A 25649-nucleotide genomic window follows, 5' to 3' on the forward strand; every position below is an offset into this window, starting at 1 on the left:
GAATCTATTTCACCGAGTTGATTTAATGACGAAAATGTCAAATATCTTTCTTTTGCGTTGATTATGTACACGACTTTCCTACGCATTCTGGACTTTGATCCCTGCCAAATGGATGAAGAAATGAAAGAGCGACCAACGCGTAGAAACACAAAAGCTTTTTTTTTTTCATTTGTGGAATACCTTTCTTTCAACCACGGGCTGTATCGTGTTTTTGTTTGCCAGTTTGGGCGTGACGTATTTTATGATAGATTTGTAGCAATGACCGTAAATTTTCAAGAGAATGCAGTACGGTCAATAAAAAGAATATGTGACATCATTTTTCTTCTTTAAAAGCGCCCAGTCACTGTTTTGTTGTTGTTGTTGTTGTTGTTGTTGTTGTTGTTGTTGTTGTTGTTGTTTTTAAGGAAAAACGTGTTTGGTATACAGCGTTAAGATTAAGAGTTCTATGTGTATAATGTAATATATTAAATGGGTTTAGTCAAATACGGGTTAGTGATTGGCTAAACACAGTCACGTGATGGAGGTACATTCGTTATGTTCGCCCATGGGCGAACATTCTTGTAATGTTCTCCCATGGGAAAACATTTTCACGTAACAAATGACAGAAGGCCTAGGACCGCGCGCGCACAGTAAATTTGGCTCTGCGCGAGCGAGCGATCGCGTGCGTTGTGCTGGTTGTTGTTTGTTTGTTTGTTTGTTTTATTTATTTCAATACGGTTTAAAAAAACCCACTATCAGCCTCAGGGCTGTTTTTCAGTGAGTCCGTATATATCAATATACATGGTATAAAACAACAAAAGTAAAATACAAAACAAAAATAGCATTCACAAACACGACAAGAAACATATTGACAAAACAAAAATACAGTATCAAAGTTTGATAAGGGTAAAAAAAATATAGATAAAAAAAACAAAGGGAAAAAAAGTAATCTAGACAAAAAAAATAAATCATACAAATCTGAAAATTACCTTTGACGTTGACGTATTTGACGTATTTGACTAACCCATATAATAGAACAGATGATGACTTTTGTCGTCGGGAACATGTACCAAACGTTCCACCCTCAGGGTTTGAAATGCTATTTCTGGAGGCTATAAGTCCCTCGATTTCGTTTTGGGACTTATAACCTCCCTCAATAGCATTTCAAACCCTTCGGGTGGAACATTCGGTATGTTCCCTCCCCCGCCAGTCATCATCTATACAATGTAGGTTTATTGGTGTATCATATTCGTATCAGAAAATATGGCCTCATCTACGTCATGGTCGGCTTATGACGACGGTCCCCTGTCGATTTCTCCTTTGTTCACATATGAATACAGTAAGTTTTAACATGCTGCATTGATTCATATGCTATTACAGACTGGTGTTGTTATGGAATTGACAATTCATGTATAGATTTGCATGTTATACTCTCCTTTTTTGCGTACCCCGTATCACTTTGTTACCATTTTTATTGTATTTGAAGAAAGAAAATACAAAAATAAAACCAAACCCAAGCAATCATCTCACGATGTTGACGATCAAATTCTCATACTAGGTGCTCATTCATAATACAACCTCACGCTGTTCAGAGAAGAGCGATGTCGACAGGCAGCCTTGCTCAAGTACACAAACATAGGGACATGTAAGAAGTTCTTTTGAGTGATATAAATCATTTGATAAAGCATTGGTCGTATTACTCATTTGTCACAATACGAAGATTAAATTTGCATTAGTTCCGCGATGTTTTGTTAGAAAAGGAAAAAACTCACCGAATTACAAAGTAATTATTAGGAAACATGAAGTAACCAACGACCGACGTCACCAGAAAAAACACACACAAACACAAACCTACGCACACACTCATTGACGCACACATATTTTCAGAACAAAGATGACAAAACACATTTTTACAAGTTCAATATTTACCAGTTGAATAAAATCAATCCACCCATTTGGTGATGGCGCTATTGTACTATTTAGCGAGTCGAAATTTGATTTCTTTTTGACCGACTGCGGTCATGTACTTGGTAGTCATGACTGTCCAATCGTCTCACTGCTTGGAAGAAAGAATGAGCTACAGCTGTCCTTGGGTTGTTTTCCATCCTAACATTGCGGTGCTGTGTATATCATTTAATGTTATTATTTATATGTAGAAGACATACATGTGACACAAAGAATAAACCAGAATCAATTTAATCAGGTATAAATACCCAAACATTAAATTAACAAAATTGTATTTCATCGCATGCACAGCTCAGCACCGCACAGCACAGCACAGCACAGCACTCACCTCAGCACAGTATTATGGTAAAAAATGCCTATTGATAACGAATAAACGAAAACTATTTTGCATTCCCCCTTTACTTTTGATTTCATGAATTATTACAATATTTTGGATTTGACTATTGATTCTATTTTTGTAGACACGTCCGTTATACAGATATGTAAATCTATTTTAAGTCTCGAATTTTACCCCGAGACCTCGATCCATGTCAAGCTGCTGCTTATGATCGCGGTCTCCTGCTTTTCCGTTATTATAATAACCAAAAAATATTGAATTTTAAAAATCAATTTATTCAAATCCCCTCTGTTATATTCTTTTTTCTAAAATTCGTTTAATGAAACGACGTGATATACTCCGAATGAATAATCAATTATTATTTACATACTCTACAAGTGTTGATTTTACGATTCGCCTCCGAACTTTTTTTTTTGTGTGTGAATGATATGCTACACGTCTTAAGCATCGAATACTGTCATGTTCATAGTGTGTGTGTATATGTACCTTGAATTAATTTGCAAGACATATATGCTTGCTTAAATGTCGTGTAACGTTAATTTCTAAATATGTGTATTCTTTTGTTATGTGTGATTTGGAAAAAGGCAGAAATAAAATCAATCAATCAATCAATCACTTGCCTTCGTCCTTTTATTTCGAGTTTTGCTGGTCGTATTGCCTCTTCTATCTCATCTTTTACCGTGTCCCACAAAGCACATCTTTATTGCGTTGAGCTACGGGGGCGGTGGTAATTTCTGTACATGGAGGTCATGGTGCTTTTCTTTTTTTAATGTTTATATCTTTATTTTCCCATTGTTTCTCTTTTATTTGTCTCTGTAACTTGCAACCATCCCACCCGCGACACATCAATACATAGCTCACTCAAAACAAAACAAAACAAAACACACACAAAAAAAGGCACTCAAATTCAATGAGCATTATTAGAAACTAGCAATACTCCAGGTGAATTGCACTGAATATATAATCATATATACATGTGTATATGTGTGAGAATTTTGAACGAATTGCCAATTTTCGCACCTTATGACACTCTTTCCCTTAACACACCAAGACAATCTAAGAAACTAGTTTCTTTCATGTCATCTCAAAGCCTGGTAAATTTCTTTCAGGAAATGTATGGGTTGGTTTACTTTTGACTGATATTTTGCATTTGACAAGCACTTAAAACGTAAAAATACGGTAAAATGCTATTTTCACAATATTTTTTTGTTTTTCAAACCAATGATGTGACTTTTTAAGGTACGTGGCATTTATTATCTGACCGTGTTCAGGATCTGACATATCATTGGTATGCACCACAAAATTATAAGAACTCTGTGAGCACGTATAAAATTACAGAGAACAGTTGAAATATCAAAGTCCTAAACAGACGAACGTCCGTGATGCTTCTATCTCTATCGCTGCTGCAAATTCTACTTGTAATGTATACGAAAATTTGGTGTTCCACATGTCCTAATGTACATTATCCTGCAAAAATTGTACGTCTGCTGGCTGTACATGGGATGTAACATTCTTTTGTGCAAAATTATACTCAGTTTTTGTCATGGATGTGCTTTCGCTATTTACAAATAAAGATCGTATCCCATTGAGCGTTATTGGCGATGTTGTTCTGAGTCGTAATCAACTAAGATCAATAGCTACTGTACATGGTAATATGTGTGTTTTGAGTTTCTGTCCATCCTTTGTCAAATGCGAACCGAAATTACATTTTCAGACGAGCCGCCGTGAAAAAAGAACGTCCGTGATGATTAAAACGTTATCGAGTGGTGCACCATCTTGCTTTGATGGCGCAGGTACATTTTACCTCTGGCTCTCTAGCCGAGGAGCTGCATGCCGTGTTTGGAGCGGACTGGGGCTCGTCTGCAGTTTTTGGACTATACAATTCACGAAAACGAAGCAAATAGTGTATATTTTCTCTGAAAATCCACCTCCTACCCCCTCTCTGAGCAATGTATATGTTGAAAGGGTGCCAAAATTCTAATAATTTGCATTGAAAATACCTTTTTTAAAATTTTGAAAGAGTTAGGAAGGCTACGTACTCTCTGTCGATTAGCTATCCTTCCTGACACATGACCCTAGTGGTAGAACGAACGTCCTTGACAATTTCAGCGAACGTCCGTGACGTAAACAATCCGACCGATAGGGATAACTTGTCTCGAAAATGTCCTTTATTCTGTAAAACTTTCAGCTCAACTAACGAAAAGTAAAGTTTTACAACGGAAACAATGAGCTTAGAGCAGTGGCGATATGTGATCATGATGAACAAACAGCTGAAAATTTACTTGCAATTATACGCTTGTATTCCCTCTAATTATATAAAAACAGCTAAACACTGAAAACCAAGTTATAGGAAACTGGAATTTTGCGTAATCTGTAATTTCTGTGCGTTCAAATTTCTTTCTGATGAGGTTTTGGAGACAATTTGCACTGTTATAGGTTCTGAAAGTTTCGCTCATGGACGTTCGCTCCGAGAAAGGAAATTTCTGGGGCCCGTTGCATAAAAGTTATTTTTATGGTAACTTTGCCATCCAATAGTAACTTTAATGGAATTCTTGATCTTGATTGGCTGTTGAGTATTGTTGCCATGGTAGTTACCATTGGATAGCAAAGTTACCATAATAATAACGTTTATGCAACGGGCCCCTGATAATTACAATTATATCATTTTACGATAAGTTAATGTTACTTGGAAATATTATTAAATCACTGAGTCTCTCGTACCCAAAAGTGAATAACGTTCAGCATTCAATTTACCTGCAATAACAAAAGGAAAACGTTTTGCTCACGGATGTTCGTTGGTAGAATAAGTCCATGGATTACGTAGTAGGAGATAGAGGAACAGTGCCACTTTTTAGTGACAAATGCTCCCCGTGTATATCTTTTGAGTAAGGTAGCTGCCATCTCAAACAGAACATGTCCAGTTTTGGTCTCCATCACGGACGTTCGCTGTAATTGTCATAAAATGGAAAGTGTCCGCAATTGAAAAAACAATGGGTTTGCATGAGACCTGTAATCCGAGTTCGTGCAAATACGAACAGCTTTTTTCTGAAGGAGAAACAGTGAGTTGAGTTTAGTCTTCTGACAAGCCCAAACGATATTGCAGTAAGAAATATAAGGCAGGATAATGGAATTATAAATGGTGAACAACGTAGAGCTTGATATGTATGGTCTGAGTTTGTACAATATTCCAACCCCGCGTGCTACAGAAGTCACAACATTGGCAATATGCAGATTCCAGTTCAACTTGTCATCTACAGTAATGCCTAAAAACTTCGTACTTTCTTTCTGTTCAATTTTCATGTCATCTATAATAATATCAAAATGAATGCCACAGTTTAGAGATCGTTGACTTTTGAACTTTATATAATTTGTCTTTTCTACATTTAATGATAACTTATTGCTTCTGAACCATTCGGAGACTTTGGGTAATTCTGTATTCATAGCGTCAATAAGACGCTCAAGATTATGATCAGAAAGAAATACATTGGTATCATCTGCAAATAGAATGAAATGAAGTAAAGAGGATGAATTACAGATATCATTGATGTATATAAGAAATAACAAAGGCCCCAGGATTGAACCTTGGGGAACCCCACATTTTACTGGTAATACATCAGAGTGAAAGTTATTATAGATGGTATATTGTTTTCGGTCACAAAGATAGTTCTTGAACCACATCAGAGGAGTTCCTCGTATACCATAAACATTCATCTTTTCTAACAATATGCTATGATCAATGGTATCAAAAGCTTTACTAAGGTCCATAAATACTCCAAGTACATGTTCTTTCTTAGACAATGAAATGGAAATCTTATCACAGAGTTCAATAAGAGCTATGTCTGTTGAGTTGTGTTTCCTAAAACCATATTGACAAGACGGGAGTAAGTTATTTTGTATCAGAAAACCGTAGAGTCTGTTATAAACAATTCTTTCAAGAACCTTTGACAAGCTAGAGAGAATAGATATAGGACGGTAATTGCTTATAAAGGAAGCATCTTCTTTCTTGTGAATGGGTATAACTTTGGCAAGTTTCATTTTACTTGGGATAACACCAGTACTTAATGATAAGTTGGCAATATGAGTAAGTGGCGTAACAACAATAATACAAAGTATATTAAGTTCCTGCGGTCACTTAGGCTGCAGACTAAATGTTTTCAATTTTAGACAGTGATGTGATGGTGAAAAAAAAATACAACCAGGTAAGTTTGTTTCAAGGATCATTAGTTATGTCATTGTTGACCTTAATCAATCTTGGTATCTCCTTTAAAAAATGCTCCATTTTTGAAAATGCAGGATGCATTCATAAGGAGAGACTTTGTCCATTATAAGGAAATATCTATATATGAATAATCAAAAACTAACGTCTTTGTTCACAACATCTTATTGAACTTCCAAGGATTCTATAATACAACGCCGTTTATGTTAGACAGGAAAAATAGCACACGATTGTTAGTGTATTTTTGTTATTCCATCTCTGTATTCTTAGGCCTAATGTTTTGCTTTGCACATTTTACAAACTCTTGATTATTCACACTGAGCCAATATTATAGGAGCATTTTTTTTTTTTCAATAGTGCACGTATGAACAGATGGGCCTCATTGTCAAGATACCTTTTCACCAGTGCATAATTTGGATGCCTTTTCTCAATCTACGGGCATTATGACACTGAACTAAATCAAATGTAACGGCGTAATTGTCATGTGTTTTATGGTACCCATGCTGTCCTTAACAGACTCGTTTAGTCCTTTCCGTCGCTACTAGCTCAACAGACATGAAAGCACTACTGCTGACTGCTCAGCGCCATAACGCACATAATATACAAGCATATTGGAACGCCTCGTCCTTCACGTAAACACCTTGTATGGTTGTATTCCATTATTCATACGCACAGATGCGGGCAGATGTTGTCCATTCATTAGCCTATTACATGTAATCATATATTTCCACAGTATATCTTTTGAAACTGTTAAATATGTATTTTCCTCTGAGTGTGTCGACCTAAATGAAAGAATCCTTGATCCGCCATGGCCGTCTTTCTCTGTCATTTGTTTGTATGCTTCCTTGTACATAAGTGCATATTGATAAATTTTGTCAAATTGTGATACGTGCAGCTAACGTAGGCTTATTGAATTTATAATGAGAAGAAAAATAATTTGAAAAGATTGAATGTGACGATAATCGATGTTTTGTATACACCTGTTCTGTTTTCGAACGATTCGATAGACCTAGTCGTCACCTTCTTGATCAAATTATGTAAAAACATCACCCCCACGCTTACGCCATTATACTCACAGAGTACAACAGCGAGGACATTACTGCCCTCTTCATAGACACCACGTACTTACCGTAATAAGCAAGGACCGTTTTTAGCAAAACGAGAAATGTGACAAATTTCCGCATGATTTTGGTGTAAAAATGCTCTGCTTAAATTAATTTCTCGTAAAGTATTGTTCTGTTAGAATATATGAATACTGTCTCTCCTCTTTTACTGATGCTTGGTTGTAATGAACCCGTGTCACCAAGGAGATATGCTTATGAAACCATCAAATATGCTTTTATATGTACATGATTTCCCTACGCAAATTGGACTTCGAACTCTGAGGAAACAAATGCCTAAGACCCAACGCTCATATCATTGGCGAGCTTAATATTTGCCAATGTTGACATGACGAATAGCAAACTTTCATATTTTGTTCGAATTGTGTGGCAGGAGAATGTTGTATAAAGGTCAATGAAAAGAATTTGGGGGAATCATCAGCCTTATTCGAGAAAGATATTTTTTGTTCTTTCGTACAAGCGATAGTGTTTAAAAATTACCGACTCTCAAGAGCAAGCATTCTCTGTAATACTGTGTATATTTTCATTTCATAAATTTTATTCATGAATTTATCATCTTTTTTTTTTTGTTTATAAATTATCCAATAAAGAATTGCTCATAAAACCAAGAAGTTTCGATTCGTTTTGTAATCATGGCAATATTTTCTGATGATTCTTTATTGAAACATAACTCAATCTTACCACGTTGGAATGATCGAAATGGAGCGCATTATACACACTGATATTATACTACAGCATGTGATAAATGGTGAAATGTAAATTGTATATAAGGAGGATATTCAGGGAAGAAAACGAAAAATGAGAATGAAAACGAGAATGCTTTATAAAGGTCAATAAAAAGAATTTGGGGAATAATCATGCACATGCATTCGAGAAAGATATATATATATATATATATATATATATATATATATATATATGTATATATATTTGTACTTTCGTACAACCGACTGTGTTTATAGTTTACTGACTCTGAAGAGCAAGCATTTTTTTGTAACGTATATTTTGTGTATATTTTCAACAAAACGTATGTCAAAATGCAACAAATTTCCTTGCATATTCTGCTCAAAATACTAAAAGATAAAATAAAGCTTGAATTGAATTGAAGTTGAAAGTTCTGTAAAATGAATGCGGTAATGGCGACATAGAAATGAGTCAGAAAGGCGACAAATAGCGACAAAGAAATGAGTAAAGTGAAAGCGGTAATGGCGTCATTAAAACTACAGTATTGTGATCTGTAATGGTAGCCCTTCTCCACCCCCTTCTCCCTCTCCCTGAAAGGCATAATTACCATTTTGCTGGAGAAGAAACAAAAACCTAGCATTAGTGCTTCAAAATAAAGATGTAAGATAGGGATAGAAACAGCCAATGTAAAAATATGAACCAGTATAAATAATCGATGTTAAGCACTGTTAAATATACAAAATGTGAACAATAGTTAAAAGAAAAAATGTTTTCAGACTAAACCGTATACATCTACGGTTTAATGAGAAAAAAAAAAAAACTATTGATATCTCCTTATATTTTAGGCTTTATTGCAAAAAAAAAAAATATATATATATATATATTGTAGGATGTTTTGTGATATAACTGACCTACACATATGCATCAAAAGTGATATCTTTAACACTTTTTTAAATAACTGCTCCCAAAGGTAAACAGGATCTTTAAGGTTTCATGAGAAGGAGTTATCCTTTTCCAGCGGCAAAGCTTTGACATAGCCCGTAACACTGTCAACAATATTTTTTCAACTGAGTGGAGAGGAAATATTGGTTTGGTTGAGCACTTTTCTCTTACTCATTTCATTCAATGAAAGCGAACTTCCTGCATAATTCACTAAGCTGAGCTAAATAGTGAATTTTTGCTGAATAGTTTATTATGGTGAATATCAAACTATTTTTTTTTCCAGCACGAAGTTTTTACAGAAATTATTATCTTATCATTAAATTGGCACCTTATACTACATACGTTGTATTGCAGAAAGATCGGATGAAACTGGTTAAATTCTCTGCTTGAGAAACAGGAACATTATGATAACTTATAGATTTATAGTTTGCAGTATAAGAGGCCTTTGAAAAATGTGTAACCGAAACAATTAAATATCATCATAATGATAGACAGAATGCTCCTATGAAGGAGTTTTATTTCTTTATTACTCCGCCTCATTAAACATAAACCTTTTGTGTGCCTTCTTGCCTGTTGGAACAGAGAAGAGAACCCCATAGCACTGAACACACCAAATCTCTGTCACAGAAAGGACTGGATAATTATCATTAATAAAAATCATGACACGGATAGACAGTACCAAACCGCAGAATGGCTTTTGGCTCTTGATGCTTTGGAGCTATACAGGACTTGTCAAATGAAACTGTAGCAACAGAAATCATGAACATACAACAAATATATAATTGCTAATTTGAATTTGATTCATGAATTTATCAATATCTTTGGTTTATAAATTATCCAATAAAGAATCTCTCATAAAACCAATAAATTTCCATTAGTTCCGTAATCATGGTAATGTTTTTTAATGATTCTTTCTTGAAACACAACTCAATCTTACCGCGTTGAGATGATCGAAATGGGTCTAGGACTTGTCCCCCGGAGGACAACTCCCCCGGGGACTACTCCCACCTGACAACTCCCCCGGAGGACGTCTCCCCCGGAGGACTACTCCCCCGGAGGATGTCTCCCCCGGAGGACGACTCCCCCGGAGGACGACTCCCCAGGGGGACAACTGCCCCGGAGGACAACTCCCCCGGAGGACAACTGCCCCGAGGGACAATTCCCCCGGAGGACAACTCCCCCGGGGGACAACTCCCCCGGGGGACAACTCCCCCGGGGGACAACTCCCCCGGGGGACAACTCCCCCGGGGGACAACTCCCCCGGGGGACAACTCCCCCGGGGGACAACTCCCCCGGGGGACAACTCCCCCGGGGGACCACTGCCCCGGGGGACCACTCCCCCGAGGACAACTGCCCCGGGGGACAACTCCCCCGGAGGACAACTCCCCCGGGGGACAACTCCCCCGGAGGACAACTGCCCCGGGGACGTCTCCTGGGGGACAATCCCATACTGAACAGAGATTTGTGTGTGTGTGTGTGTGTGTGTGTGTGTCCTATATAGAAATTAGAATTAAATTAATCTGTGTAAAAACAGTATTCTTTTTAAATAAAATCTAAATTAAAGTTGGCGTTACCTAAGACACGTCCATCTTTATAACAAAGTTTTTGAAATCTCAGCACAAAGTTTTTACCATTGTACACGCTACATGTAATGTCGCAAAAAAGTAGAAACGCAGGTCCATTTTATCACTGAAAATTGGTCAAGAGATAAACACATTGACGGATACACGCTTTTGAGGGGAGAGTTCATTCCTTAGCATGTACCTGTTATTCTTCATTATTTTATAATATTTTAAGAAGTCCATTCTTTGATGATTTTCTTTTTCTTTTTGCAATTCATGATTATGATAAGGAATATGTTAAATGAAAGAAAGATATCATTCAGAGGGGTGAAGGCTCAAGTTTTTGAGTTTCTTCAGTTTGTCTCCCTCTACAAAGGAATATGTTGTTAGAAATACCCTTTTAATGGGGTTATGATTTTTATCTTAGATTCCAGGATCCTGTATGTCACTGTCAGTAATTTCATTGTGCAATTTTCGTTTGTTATGTTGACTGTGAATTTATCTGAACATCATTACAATTCTTAATGTCGGAGAAATAATTGACAGAAAAAAATATGAATATTCTGTTCCTGAAAAGACTTGAACGTGTAAACAGGTAATATCTTCCAACCGGCATTAGGCACTATAATGCAGACTATATTAGCACTGGTTGCACAGTTACCATGCATCCTGAATGCACCAGCCACACGGTATCTGCATGACACACGTATAACATAACCCTTGCTGTACTATTGTTGGTAGAAAACACCAGATTGATAGCTAGAACTTGTTATTAAGAGTATGGTAGTCAATACTACTTGAAAAAATACAGAAAAAATGCAAAAAATGGCAGTTGGGGTAGGGGTAAAAGGCGAGGAAATTTTATGCCTAAATATGTGCAAAAGGTTAGTATCATGTGGAAGATTAGGTTTTAACTAAAATTATCATTATAATCCATTTCCTTGACCCCCAAAACATGGGGTTAGACACCAAAACCATCACAATTGACCAAAAAATAGCCGAGTTATAACCAGAAATGTCTTTTTAAAGCCGAAACGGCGACCAGCTTTTCGGCCGGGGCACCCTGGATTTCGCATTTTTCGTTCTTTTTTTTTTCAAAAATGGTGTCAGTAGGCACAAAGTCATCAAACTAAGGTGTGATGAGCATGTTCTGAAAATGTCATCCTCTTTAGCCCATCTCTAAGAGATATCAAGGGATGACGACTGTAATATTTAGCCTGTTATTTAGAGAGTTCCTTAGTTGTTTCTTTAATCAGTCAGAATAAGCACACGATCTTGGCAGTAATTTGTTGTATTACAATCATGACGAGTTTGAACAATGCAAATGCTTTAGCGATATCGATTGCATCGGATGCCCAAGGGAAGAAACGGACACTGGTCAAAAAGTATATGTGCACATTTTGTTAACACGCAGGTGATAGGTTGATATGTTTTTATTCTTCTAGGTCTTGGGTGCAAGTAAGGAAGTTTGCTGAGGTAGTACATCTACCTCCGGGGTTTCTCGAGAGGGGTAACTATAGAGCATAGCAACAGCATCATCTCTGTGGGGATTGGTTGGTGCTGCATAGCTAGGCACTAGTCTCTGCGTACTGTACTAATTTCAAACATTTGGCATCTCCCTTTTTTTTTAGAAAAGTTACGTTTCTCTTTTTCACACAGATTTTTTCATTTATCAACTACCACTGAAACTTAATTAATAAGCCATTGTCTTTTTAGGATTATCATGGCAATTATTTGATACGTTGTTCACACAATATACTTGTCCTATTTGAGTAATAATGGAAATACGTCTTGTATGGGCGTGTTTGACTTGCCATATCTTATATCTTACATTCAACTTTACTACATGTGTAATCATAGCAACACATCTTATAAACACAAACATTACTGATACTTGTAAAGTGAGTAACACTTCACTTCAATATTGAGATATCACGGCTTTGTATGACACATTACAACGCACTCTTATAACGACGTAAGTTCAATCTCGCTCTTCACACTTGGAGGAATACTTGTGATTGTTTTGTAAACTGTACTTTTGTTCACTTTTAGAAATGTGTTATTTTTGTCTTTGAAGAAACGTTAATCATTGTTTCTCTTATAACAATCGACAAAGCTGTTACTTTTGATAAGTTAGATGAAACACTTTTATTGCACTCAAAATGTAACCAACTCTACTCTCCAGATGAATAGTTCAACATCTAAACATTATCACAATCCCGTGATCATTGTCATTTCATTTCCCGTCAAATTCCGGTATCTATCCTATAAAACAGATAAGTTTTTACAGTGGTCCATATTTTTGACCTGATCTTGTGATACGATATTATGTTGAGTTATCTAGCTTTGTTGCATTAAGGATTGTTTTCCGCTGTACCTCTTCTGATGTCAATTCTGTTTTGACAGGAGCATTTTTCCTTTACATTCCACTATGCAACTTCTTGGAAACTTTGTCTTTGCAACAACAACGCTTTTCGCTTCGATCAAAGTAATTTTACTGCACTTTTGTTTCTTGGTCAGCTTTGTTTGCACATTCTTTATTACTTTTGGTTTCAGCAGCTGACTAGCTGTTGGCAGGGTGGTCCTTGTCCTCCTCTGCATCAACAATATTGTGCAGGACTAGCATCTAGCCCATCGATCGGTGTGTTCCGATAGTCAAGAAATGCCAAACCTGGATCTGTTCCATCTCTCATTGCCTTTTTCATTAGACATTGCGATTTGTACTGTCTTTTCAACTTTCCCATTGCTATGTAGAAAGTGATGAAGACGTGACATGCTTGAATTGGTACTGACAAGCAAACTCTTTGAACTGGTCACTTGTAAACTGTGTACCATTATCTGATACCACAATCTCCGGTATACCATTACGTGCAAAAGTGTTGTTTGCATACTAACTTCAATTACTCTTACGCTAGACATTTTTTTTTTGTTTTCCATGTTCAAACGTTATCAAATAAAACTGTGTGAAACAAAACTCAATTTTCAATTAATTGAAACTCGAATCATCCCATCTTTCAGTGGTTGAGAGATTTGTGTTGGTCGTGCGGGTGTGCTTTCCCAGGGCTGTTGGAAGATATTACCTTTTTACACGTTCAAGTCTTTTCAGGCACAGAATATTCATATTTTTTTCTGTCAATTATTTCTCCGACATTAAGAATTGTAATGATGTTTAGATAAATTCACAGTCAACATAGCAAACGAAAATTGCACAATAAAGTATTACTGACAGTGACATATAGGATAGTAACTATCATAAGAATCTAAGATGAAAATCATAACCCTATTAAAAGGGTATTTCTAACAACATATTCCTTTGTAGAGGGAGACAAACTGAAGAAACTGAAAACTTTGAGCCTTCACCCCTCTGAATGATATCTTTCTTTCATTTAACATATTCCTTATCATAATCATGAATTGCAAAAAGAAAAGGAAAATCATCAAAGAATGGACTTCTTAAAATATTTTAAAATAATGAAGAATAACAGGTACATGCTAAGGAATGAACTCTCCCCTCAAAAGCGTGTTTCCGTCAATGTGTTTATCTCTTGACCAACTTTCAGTGATAAAATGGACCTGCGTTTCTACTTTTTTTGACATTACATGTAGCGTGTACAAAAGTAAAAACTTTGTGCTGAGATTTCCAAAACTTTGTTATAAAGATGGACGTGTCTTAGGTAACGTTAACTTTAATTTAAATTCTGTATAAAAAGAATACTGTTTTTACACAGATGAATTCAATTTTAATTTCTAGGACACGAATAAGAAACATCTCTGTTCAGTTATAGGATTGTCCCCCCGGAGACGTCCCCGGGGCAGTTGTCAGGTGGGAGTTGTCCTCCGGGGGAGTTGTCCTCCGGGGGAGTTGTCCCCCGGGGGAGTTGTCCCCCGGGGGAGTTGCCCCCCGGGGGAGTGGTCCTCCGGGGGAGTGGTCCTCCGGGGGAGTTGTCCTCGGGGGAGTTGTCCTCCGGGGGAGTTGTCCCCCGGGGGAGTTGCCCCCCGGGGGAGTTGCCCCCCGGGGGAGTGGTCCTCCGGGGGAGTGGTCCTCCGGGGGAGTGGTCCCTCGGGGGAGTTGTCCCCCGGGGGAGTTGTCCCCCGGGGGAGTTGTCCCCCGGGGGAGTTGTCCCCCGGGGGAGTTGTCCCCCGGGGGAGTTGTCCCCCGGGGGAGTTGTCCCCCGGGGGAGACGTCCTCCGGGGGAGTAGTCCTCCGGGGGAGACGTCCTCCGGGGGAGTGGTCCTCCGGGGGAGCTATCAGGTGGGAGTGGTCCCCGGAGGACTAGTCCTCCGGGGGAGTTGTCCTGATACGGATCGAAATACAGCACATAATTATATACACTGATATTACTACAGCATGCGATAAATGGTAAAATGTAAATTGTAATGAGGATATTCAGGGAAGAAAACAAAATTGATGCATTGGGAGAAAAAGGATCAAATGAATTATAACGTCACGACTCCACTTGAAGCTATACAGGCATAGATCTGTGCAGCGGTTCCGAAGTCAGCATCCAAAAGTGGACATGATTGATCGACGAGCGACGTCACCAGAAAAGTACACAGAAAAACACACACATACCCACACGCACACCTACGCACAAACACACACGCACACACACACACGCACAAACACACACAACACCCATCACACTCACACATACATATACACACACACACACTCATATTGAAAATAAAGGTACATAATACTATGCGTACGGAACCAAGCTAACTTATTATACTGATGTGATGTGATGACGTGATGTGATGTGATGCCGATGTGATGTGATGTGATGTGATGTGATGTGATGTGAGTGGTAAACCGTGTACTTAGTCATTTGTTAGTACACATCTCTTTCAAATTATCCTTATTCTTGTCTTTCTTATATCTTGTTTTCTTTAGCGCAAAGTGGAAAATCCAAATTGCCTCAAAGGAGAGGAAGCCAATTTAAGTCCACTGAAATTATTAACAAAAGCAATGACCAGCGCTTAAATACCTTGAATGTCGATATGGTTTACGTGATGTGAAGTTGGCAGTCTATAGCCCCATAGAGTCATCATGGGGCTCTGGACATGCATTGCTCAGATCTGTAGCGCCTTTCACATCGCTCTTCTTCTCTTTGGAGGGTTCTTTTTTCGAAAGTCTGCTGACATTTTATGATGAAATATGAAATGCAGGGGCCGGTAAATCATAAAGGGTTTAGCGCGGGGTGGGAGGAGGGGCGGCTGCAACTCCCCCACTCTTGTTTAAATCTGACAAAAGAATTCGGGAAAAATCAGAAAAAGATTTTGATTAAAAAAACAAAATCGGACAAAAAACACAACACCCATTTTCTGTGCAATTTAATTTGTTGACCTCTGACTCCCCCCCCCCCCCCCGCGCAGCTCTCCACCAAATCGCCCACCAGAATAACGTTCAGCTAGCGGCCCCTGATCTCATATAGTTATAATATCAAAGGACTAAAAAGAGAGAATTCCTCAAACAAACACTTTTTTTTAATTCGACTCTTTCTTCACAGACTCATACCAACAAAAAGCTGTTAGTTTCCCTTTATAGCGACACGCTTAATGACTTGACGTATGCTATCAGTTAGTAGTTAATTACACTTAACTTACTTTAATTCATGTACATTAGATAAGCTGCGGTTAAGAATGTGATTGAAATGAGAGTGCAAAAGCGGAATGTTTGTATTAGCAATGTTGCCAAGATATGTGTTTACATCTTGTTGTGATCGAAGTTTACACCTGTAGTCCAGGGATAGACAAGAATGTGGGCGTGAAAGGTCCATCTATACTTTACGCTTTTACTTTAAACAACACAGGTGCTTTTGTTCAATCTATTCTTCTTCTTTTTTTTTTTGTCTTGGGTCCTCCTATTTAAAACATGTCCTTTTTCTTACTTTTTCTTCGTAGTTATCAGACCCCTTATTTCTATGTTTCTACTTGATACAGGCAGCATCAATTTTATACAACTTATAATGTTCTGTGTGTGTGTGTGTTTATGTGATTTTGTGTGCAAAACGTGCAGTAGTGCTCCTAACTGTTGTTGATGTACGTGTATTTTAAAACATTTCTTGAGCGGTTTCAGGAACTATCCCACTCCCCTTCCCCGTGACACTTTTATACTCATCCGTGGAAAAAAAAAAACCCATCTGATCACGCAGACACTCAGGCAAAATGAGTATAATCAAGACATTATAGTCCTACACGATATAGACGATGTGTTGTCTTCACCGGAATTTATTCTATATTTTGATACATTCTGCAGTAGCAGTCCCCTGATTTTTTAGTTAAGCACATAGAAATATGTCATTTTGTTTGAAGCTTCTCATTTCTTTGTATATGCACATTCATTTACGTTGCTATTTAAACCATTTCTTATATCTACGTAATAAATTACATGCATTTTTTAAGATCTATTCATTTTCCTCGAAAGTAGTAAATCGAATTCACCATAAATGCATTATGAAAAATTCAGCCAACATCACAGACGTCATACTTAACATACATACACGCCATACATAAAAAAATGCAACAGCAAAAATCACTCGTTTGTTAATAGGATGGAAAGAGCAATTTGCTTGTTAGTTTTTGCAACGTTATTTTTTCAGCCTTAATATGTCAATTTAAACACAGTAAACAGAAATTCTTCACTTCTCAAGTTGTCTTCTATAGTACTGACCTGTTGACTACTTTGATCGTTTTGTTATCCTGACAGAAATATTTGTTCTAAGTTTGTAATTTCCATTGACACCTTTTTGAGAGCATTTTGACTAATTTGAAGGCAGAAGTTTTAATTACACAATGGACATATATTTTTTGTTTTGTGTATCATCATTAGATAGCTTTTTTATTCTACGATAGAGTGCTGTACAGAAGGCGGGTTCCACACTATTTCTAATATTTTTTTTTTTTCTGGGCGTACATACATGAATTAATAGAAAACTAAATGCTAAGTTAACAATCACGAGGTATGCAATTCTGTAACAAGAGCAAAAATAAAATGTCATATTCACGAAACAATTGCGAAGGATACATTACCTGAAACGGCAAGGAAGCTATACAATCATCACTTGAATGCTTAGATGAAAACTTATTTGGGTTTTATGTTAAATTCTTATGACGAATAACAGTCAAAGACAGTCACCGCAAATTTCCATCCAATCGGTCAAACAGATGTTAGAAATGAAAAATGTTTACGCTTTCATATTATGTCTGTATTACTGATGAAAATGAAGTAAAGGCCTACGCAGATATATGCCACTTCCTATAACTTCCCTTATTGTTTTTACATTAAAAAAAAATCAGTATAACACTATTCTTTATCAATAATTCAGCACTTATGAGCACCGTGAAAGACGTGCAACTCACTATTACATAGGTTCATATTCAGTGTGATTTGACTTGAAAGAAGCAAAATATGTCTTCATGAATTCATGTCTTGACAATAGGCTTGTATAATTGAAGAGGTGATGCCGTCACCTCACAACTTTTCATTGACCTGTAATTTTCTTTTTATTGACACAGATTTAAAAAGAAAAAAGATGATACCGCCCTTTGCACTAATTTGATTGTTTTACGTGGTCGCCAAAACGGAAACATTAGATGCTTGTATACAAGCAACCAATCACGGGTAGACGATTTAAAAGTCCCCTTTGCCATCATTTTGCCCCCCCCCCCCTCCCCATTTTCTTTAAACCCCGGAAGTGGCACAAGAAAATAAAATGAAACCTTGAAGTGTAAGCGTGATAAGGCCTTTGTCTTGGCGGTTGAAGACATTTTGTGTGTGTGTGTGTGTGTGTGTGTGTATGTGTGTGTGTGTGTGTGTATGTGTGTGTGTGTGGCAGCTGAAGAAAACCGGAAGTGCATGGTACCAGTAGTTGCCACCCAGAAGAGGCACCAAAAGTATTAAGTGTCCCCCCCCCCTCCACTTTCGAAAACGTGTATGACGCCGGCCATGTAAAGGAATTAATAAGCAATGACGAAAGGCGTCTTGTTGTGTGGACATGTTCTTGATCCTGGTAGGGAGGTGATTCTGGTATTAAAAATGCGCGGTTCGTCCAAAGTGTACGTCATCAGGAAGCAATCCTATGGAAGGGCATTGCTGCCATTAAACACGAACTGCTTGACGTAATCATGTTCCGTTTCAAGCTTGAGTCTGCTGTGGATTTTCGGCCGTGGAATTTATCGATGGTGCAACGGCGACTCTTCCGCCGTTACTCCCAGGATCTGCCACAGAATCGTAGTTCGGAGGTGGCTGCGGAGGACTCGCCGATTGTGGATATGCCGTCGATTGCGGATAGCTTCCCGAGTGCGGGTAGCCTCCTACCTGTGGATAACCTGCCGCTTGTGGATAACCTGCCACTTGTGGATAACCGACAAAATGCGGATTACCTGCTGCCGGTTGCGGATTGTTTGTTATCTGAGGATTAGTCGGGTTCAAGATCACAGAGGGCGCTGCTGCAGTGGCGCCGTTGGGATACGTTGTGCCACTGACAGTAAATGCTGCTACTCCTGCATTAGGATGTCGTGATCTCTTCATCCTTCCGATTACCACCGCGACACAAGTGACCATGGAAGAGAAGACTACCAGCGAGCTAAGCACGATTCCTGTTATCACATACGTTGAGAGTCCAGAGTATCCTAGAAACAGAAAACAAAAGGCGCCAATGTTTATGACTTAAATCTAATCACTTGAAGGAAACATTCTATTTTGGGAAAAAGATAAAAAAAAAAAACCCAGAAAGATGATGAGTAAATAACATAATATTAGATGATGATGAGTAATAACATATTATGATAGTTACTCGTCATCTAAGATGATGAGTAAATAACATATTATGATCTTAATAGTACTGTTGGATCTCTCTTGGAAAGAGGTATTATGTTGTATACAAAGAAATTCAAACAAAAATTCACTATACTGACATGATACTGACATAATATGCATACCCATTTTTTTTTTTCGCCCTACAACAACGAAAAAAGTGTTGGTGTGGATTTATCTATTTCATTTCACTAATTCATTTATGTCTTATCTTTTTTTTTTCTTTTTAGATCTATTACAGTATCTTCGGTAGAAAAAAACAAAATAAAACTGTGGAGCTCAGGCTGGTCCACCGTATACAGGATTCAGACCTTTCAAAGACCTACCGTAAGAGGTGTACTCGCAGCGAACCCCAACGTCCTCAGTGTGGTCGCAACCAGTGCTGCCAAAATTGACGTTCAGGCAATTCTCCACTGAAGACTCGTGCCCGTAACATGACAAGCTGCTAACGTGAATGGCGCCATCACCTGGTCCGACGTACTCCAACGCAACATCGACCTCGTCGTAGCCCAGCTGATCGCAGACGACTTCGGCTTCGGTTGACGACCAGCTGTCGTCGCAGATCGTGCCCCACGAGTTATCATGGAAGATCTCGACCCGACCAGCCTGTGGCGATGGCCCGCCCACTAGGCGAACGTCGTATTCTTGAGCTGCAAAAGGTAGTCAGAAGAACATTTTGAGTTCTATTTTAGTGAGAACGTGCACTCATGTGTCCAAAATGTTAACTAACAGCTTTCTTGTGACGGCTGCTAAGAGGAAATATTACATAATCACATCATAAGTGTTGAAGAGCGATTCCAAAGCATATACAAGTTATTTGTGACACAGTAGAATAAGAACAGTAAAATAGTTCATAAACTGGTTGTATGGATCCTGATGGCAAAAGTGACAAGTCTTAAGTTTTCGTGAAATATCTGCTCAGCCGGCATAAGTTTTGCCATTGCCCACATATTTTGACCGCCATGACCGGAGGGTAGTAACGACCGCTCAGAGAAAGTACGCGTATGACTGCGGCTCGCCGTAATCACGCTCAATGACATCACAAAATCATGTTTTTAGCAATGCGCAGTCATTTAGATACAAGCGCGCACTCAAACATCTAAATTATACCGTAAACAAGTTCGTCTTCAATACACGTATGTTTCAGGCAATTCTTCAGAGATCTTCATTTCAAAAGCAAGTTCGCCGCAAGTTCTTATTGTAGCTAACCGGTATTTACCCATACTTCAAATAAAGTATAACAATTGTATAAAGCATATAATGCACAGATTTAAGTTCGGAACGTTAGGAGAAAATCGATGCAGCGCACTTTTGCGTATGAAATGCCATGAAAGTACTAAATCAAACATGACAAAGATAATGGTGGTGATGATGATAATGATGATGATGGTGTTCATGATGATGATGGTTTACTCTGTACAGATTGCTACTGTGCTAGTAATCCTACTTTCCGAATACGGACAGAATGGTTCATTTTGAGGAAATTCAAATTTTGAATTGTAAATTGTTGCTACATCAAGTACTGTTTCAAGCTGCCAAGTGAACAGTTTAAGAAGATCGACTTGAGAATAAAGGGAAGGGGATAAGAGCAACTGAAGAGAGGCGGTCTACGTACCATACGGGCCACCGCTGCATTCGATGTCAGCTTCAAGTCCAATGGAACAGGTGCTGCCCCACCCACTGTGAGAACAATCTTCGATCCTGGATTCGTGTCCGGTGCAATCGACATCTGAGAGGTGGTTCGGTCTCTGGTCCAGTCCAGAGAGGAACAAATAGATGTACTTGACTCCATCAAAGCCGAGCTGACGACAGGTCACCATGGCGTCTTTCCTGGCCCAGCTCGAATCGTCGCAAATTGTCCCCCACTCACCCCCATGGTAGATCTCAACTCGACCCTGCCTTGGTGTCGAACCACCTACCAACCTGAGTTTGCCTTCGACATCTAGGGAATATAGACAGGGGTAGGGAGTGATTGAAGAGAAGGGGGAAGAAGGAGAGATGAATATATCAGCATCATATATCAATGAGTAAATATACAATAGTATATACAGGGCTCGACACTAACGGTGGCCCGGTGGCCCGGGGCCACCAAAACTGAAAGTCGGGCCACCAAATTTTTAAAAAGGGCAAATTTGGTGGCCCGCCTCGGGCCACCATTTTTTTTTTTTTTTAAAGTATGTCAATAAATTCGTAACTTTTTGCTCCGGAAATGCATAAATGCATGCAGTGAGTTAATGTTTTTTATTGTTTTTTCGGGCCACCAAAAATGTGAAATTGATGATTTTGGTGGCCCCATCGGGCCACAAAAAAAAAAATAGTTAGTGTGGAGCCCTGGTATATAGAAGAATTGAATATGAATATATTTTATTGGTATAACAAATTGGAGCTGTTGTTGTTTTGTTCCAGTGTTCCACGTCTTAAAAGCTTGGCTTTTTAGTGAAACACTGTTTTCCATCGTTATGATTATTTACTATTTTGGTTGCCATGACAAAGTGCATTGTTTCTTTTTGATGACATCATTCGTGCATATACTTTATGTATCTGAAAAAAAAAAAAACTTGTACCGCTTTGAATCATGTTTTCTTTTTCTTTTTTGATGATGGAAATAAATAAACTATTGAATTGAATATATTATTCTCTAAGTATGCACGATATAATTAAATGGTTTGATGCAACTAAATAAGTGTATGTGTGTGCTGAACGTATGGAGGACCATAAAATGTAGGAATGTGAAATGGATATCACGTTTAATTATCGTTGTCCGCGTTATAATAGCCCAATGAGCGATTGTAAAAAGTAATCACGTGAACTCGATCCATTGAGTATCGGTTAACATTCTTAGATGATATGATATAACAAGTGATTGCTTTTGTTTTCGGGAGCAGGCATACTGTTCTAACATCAGGGATTGTTCCAACATGGAGGTTACTGACCCTCTTTGTCTTAATTTAACTGGAACAGTCTATGTGTTCCCTCCCCGCCTATTATTGAGTCAATATGTGATTGTTCGCTCACTATGTGCACGTCATAACTCGGATAGATATAACTCCAGTACACATGGTACAAGTGGATTAGTGATGTCTCCACTTCGGAGTACTGTCCATCAAAAAAAATGTAGCAGCTAAAATCATTCGTTTGTTAATAGAATGGAAAAGGTAATTTGCTTGTTAGTTTGTAACTGCCACTGACATTTGCAACAACGTTATTTTTGTCAATCTTAATTTGTCAATTTAAACACAGTACACATAAATTTTTCACTTCTCAAGTTGTCATCTATACAGTACTGACTTCTTGACTAATTTGATCGATCTGTTATCCTGACAGACATATTGTTCTAAGTTTGTCATTTCCATTGACACCTTTTTGAGAGCATTTTGACTATTAAATTTGAAGGCAGAAGTTTTGAGTACACAATGAAGAGATAATTCTTGTTTTGTGTGAGTCTTTCATTTCCTTTCCAAAAAAGGTGCTAAATCAATTTTCATGAAATTAGACTTTTTGACACACATGCAGATTGTATTCGTATGTATTCGTTGTTACAAGTATTGCGAAAAAAATGGAGAAATCAGGGAATGACAGATAAGTTTTGTCCAAAAAGGTGCTAGATCCATTTCTGTTGTGTTCCTAAAGGTGAAAGAGTAAGGCCAGTCTAGCTTCCCTACCTATTCAGTATAAAACTTTTCCGATAACCCATATATTACTTGATTTGATATAAGCTGTGAATTTAATGTTTCATTTCTATATATGCATTTCAATTTCAAGGAGAAATGGATGAACCAGTATAACAGAATGTGTAAAGATAACAAATTATCCTATATAGAAAAAAAAAAACACGTGCACAGTCACAGAAACTAGTTCTAAAACATCTTTTTAGTGTTGTACGTCATCATGCTTACTTTTTTTTTTGTGATAAAGGTGATATATCCTCTATACCAGTCCAGTTAATTCTTTACAAGTAGATTTTCCCCGAGGCACATTTTCTCTCTCTCTCTCATCATTGGGTAGGCCCTACTATTGTTGGAAATTGCACGAACACTTAATAGAAGCTTGTGAAATATAATAAGGGTTTTCTCCTTATCATAAAAAGTGGACTAAGTTTTCGTTTGCACAAATTAGTAATTCTTATGGTACTTAAAGACCTTACCTATCAGTTGTTTCGAGGGCATTTTGTATCCTTCCCTGGTTTTAGGACAGTTACTCCATACAAACAATTACTTTGACCCTTTAATTCCCGTGACTACAACCCTATAAAACCTTAGTCTTGAAATTAATCCAGATCCTAGGCCTAACCCTAATCATCATTCTAAATTTATCACAAACCGGTAGCCGAGGTTATTGCTGTGTGGGGTAGTGACTGTTTAGGTAAATTCAAACTCCACAAAGTAATATGATCACTCGTATTTGTGTATGCTTTACCCAATAAAATGAAGCAGATTTTATATCGCTCACCTACACCATCACTGCAAACAACTCCAGCATCCTCATAGTGTCCGCATAGGTGGGAATTTTCCAAATAGGAGCAGTCCTGAAGCATGTCCTCGAATCCTGAACATGAGATTGATGTTAGGATTGCCTGTGATGAGTTTCCTTCACCGAAGAAAGCGAGCCGTGTAGCTGTCAGGGCCTCTGGGAAACCGAGCTGCCGGCAGACTACGTCCGCATCCTGAAGATCCCAGCTATCGTCCCAGACCGTAGCCCACCGGGAGTTATGGTAAACCTCGACTCGCCCCTCATGACTTACATGTCCACCCACGAGACGAACGTTACCTTCTAAAAAAGACAGTAATTTGAAATGTAGCACACAATGGTCAACGCAATACCTGTGTTTATATGAGTGCTCGTGGCTATGCTTGAATATTATATACATACATATGTATTAGGAAAAGATAGAAATTCCTCCGGTAAACAACAACAAAATTGATTATAACTTACTACCAGACAGGTTTGTTTCTAGGACGATTTGTTTCATTGTTGGTCTTAATAGATTATGGTATTTCCATTAAATATGCTCCATTTTAGAAAATGCGGCTTGCATTTTCAAGACAAACTTTTTTACACATGAAAAAATGTATAAATACTAAAGAAAATCTTCGTAGTCCACAACTCAGCCCTTTGAGTACCAAGATTTTACTGAACCTGTACTATTATTATTTATCATTATTATTATCTATTCGGCATTTTAGACATGTGTAGGTGGGTATAACACAAAACACATTTGATTCAGCATAACAAGGATAAGATAACATAATACATATACGGAGATAAAGCACAAATGAGAAGATAAAAAAAATCTAAACGTAAGTACTCTTCAACCGTCGTAGCTGTCTTTCTCTGTCTTTCATTTGAAAATGGAAAATGAAAATGTGAAAATCCCCATATCTCGGAAATGGTTCAAAGTACAATGTACATTCATGGAACTTAGTGAATATTCATGTACTGTTTGGCAGTGATTGTTTTGGTAACTTTAGGGTCAGAGGTCCACGTCAATTCAAACTTTCATTATTTTCTTATGTATGCGGTGCCTGAGGGCTTTCTTTTATCTTGAATTGTTCTTGTTCTGGATGAGCCTGCGTGTTATTTTGATTTTGTAATTTTACATTAGTATACTTATGTAATACTGTGTATGTATATTTTTCACTTTTGTAAAATCATTTGTAATTCAGCCTCTGGCTTCGATCAATGATTCGTTGAATAAGATACCATTATTAAGAATACAGCTGTAATAATAATAATAATTTGTTTGGTTTCTTGTACTTAAGCGCGTATTTGATTCATTGTTTTCAAATTGTAATACTTGCAGTTGGGCATAATCATTTTATAATTTATAAATGACAAATAAAAAGAATTTGATGAACTTGAATGTGACGACAATAGCTGTTTTTTATACACCCGTGATGTTCTCGACAGATTCGATAGTCTTAGTCGTTATTACCAGATCAACCGATATGAAAGCATTACCCTTATGGAAAGAACACAGTTTTACCACACTATGTAACACAGTGTGCAACACAGTGTGGCACACAGT

At 37.8% G+C, this 25649-nt stretch overlaps 1 protein-coding gene across 1 annotated transcript; it reads right to left on the reverse strand.

Moving 5' to 3' along the window:
* Nucleotides 1–18943: 18943 nt before the first annotated feature.
* LOC140230654 (CD5 antigen-like) lies at nt 18944–24593 on the reverse strand. The gene is made up of 5 exons (XM_072310795.1): nt 24557–24593; nt 24074–24394; nt 21240–21566; nt 19951–20274; nt 18944–19440 (listed from the first exon to the last, which is right to left on the reverse strand). Exons 1-5 carry the CDS (start codon nt 24591–24593, stop codon nt 18944–18946), a joined length of 1506 nt encoding a protein of 501 aa, XP_072166896.1.
* Between the last annotated feature and the right edge of the window lie 1056 nt (nt 24594–25649).

This window comes from Diadema setosum, chromosome 7 (assembly GCF_964275005.1).
Source record: "Diadema setosum chromosome 7, eeDiaSeto1, whole genome shotgun sequence".
NCBI classification, from domain to species: domain Eukaryota; kingdom Metazoa; phylum Echinodermata; class Echinoidea; order Diadematoida; family Diadematidae; genus Diadema; species Diadema setosum.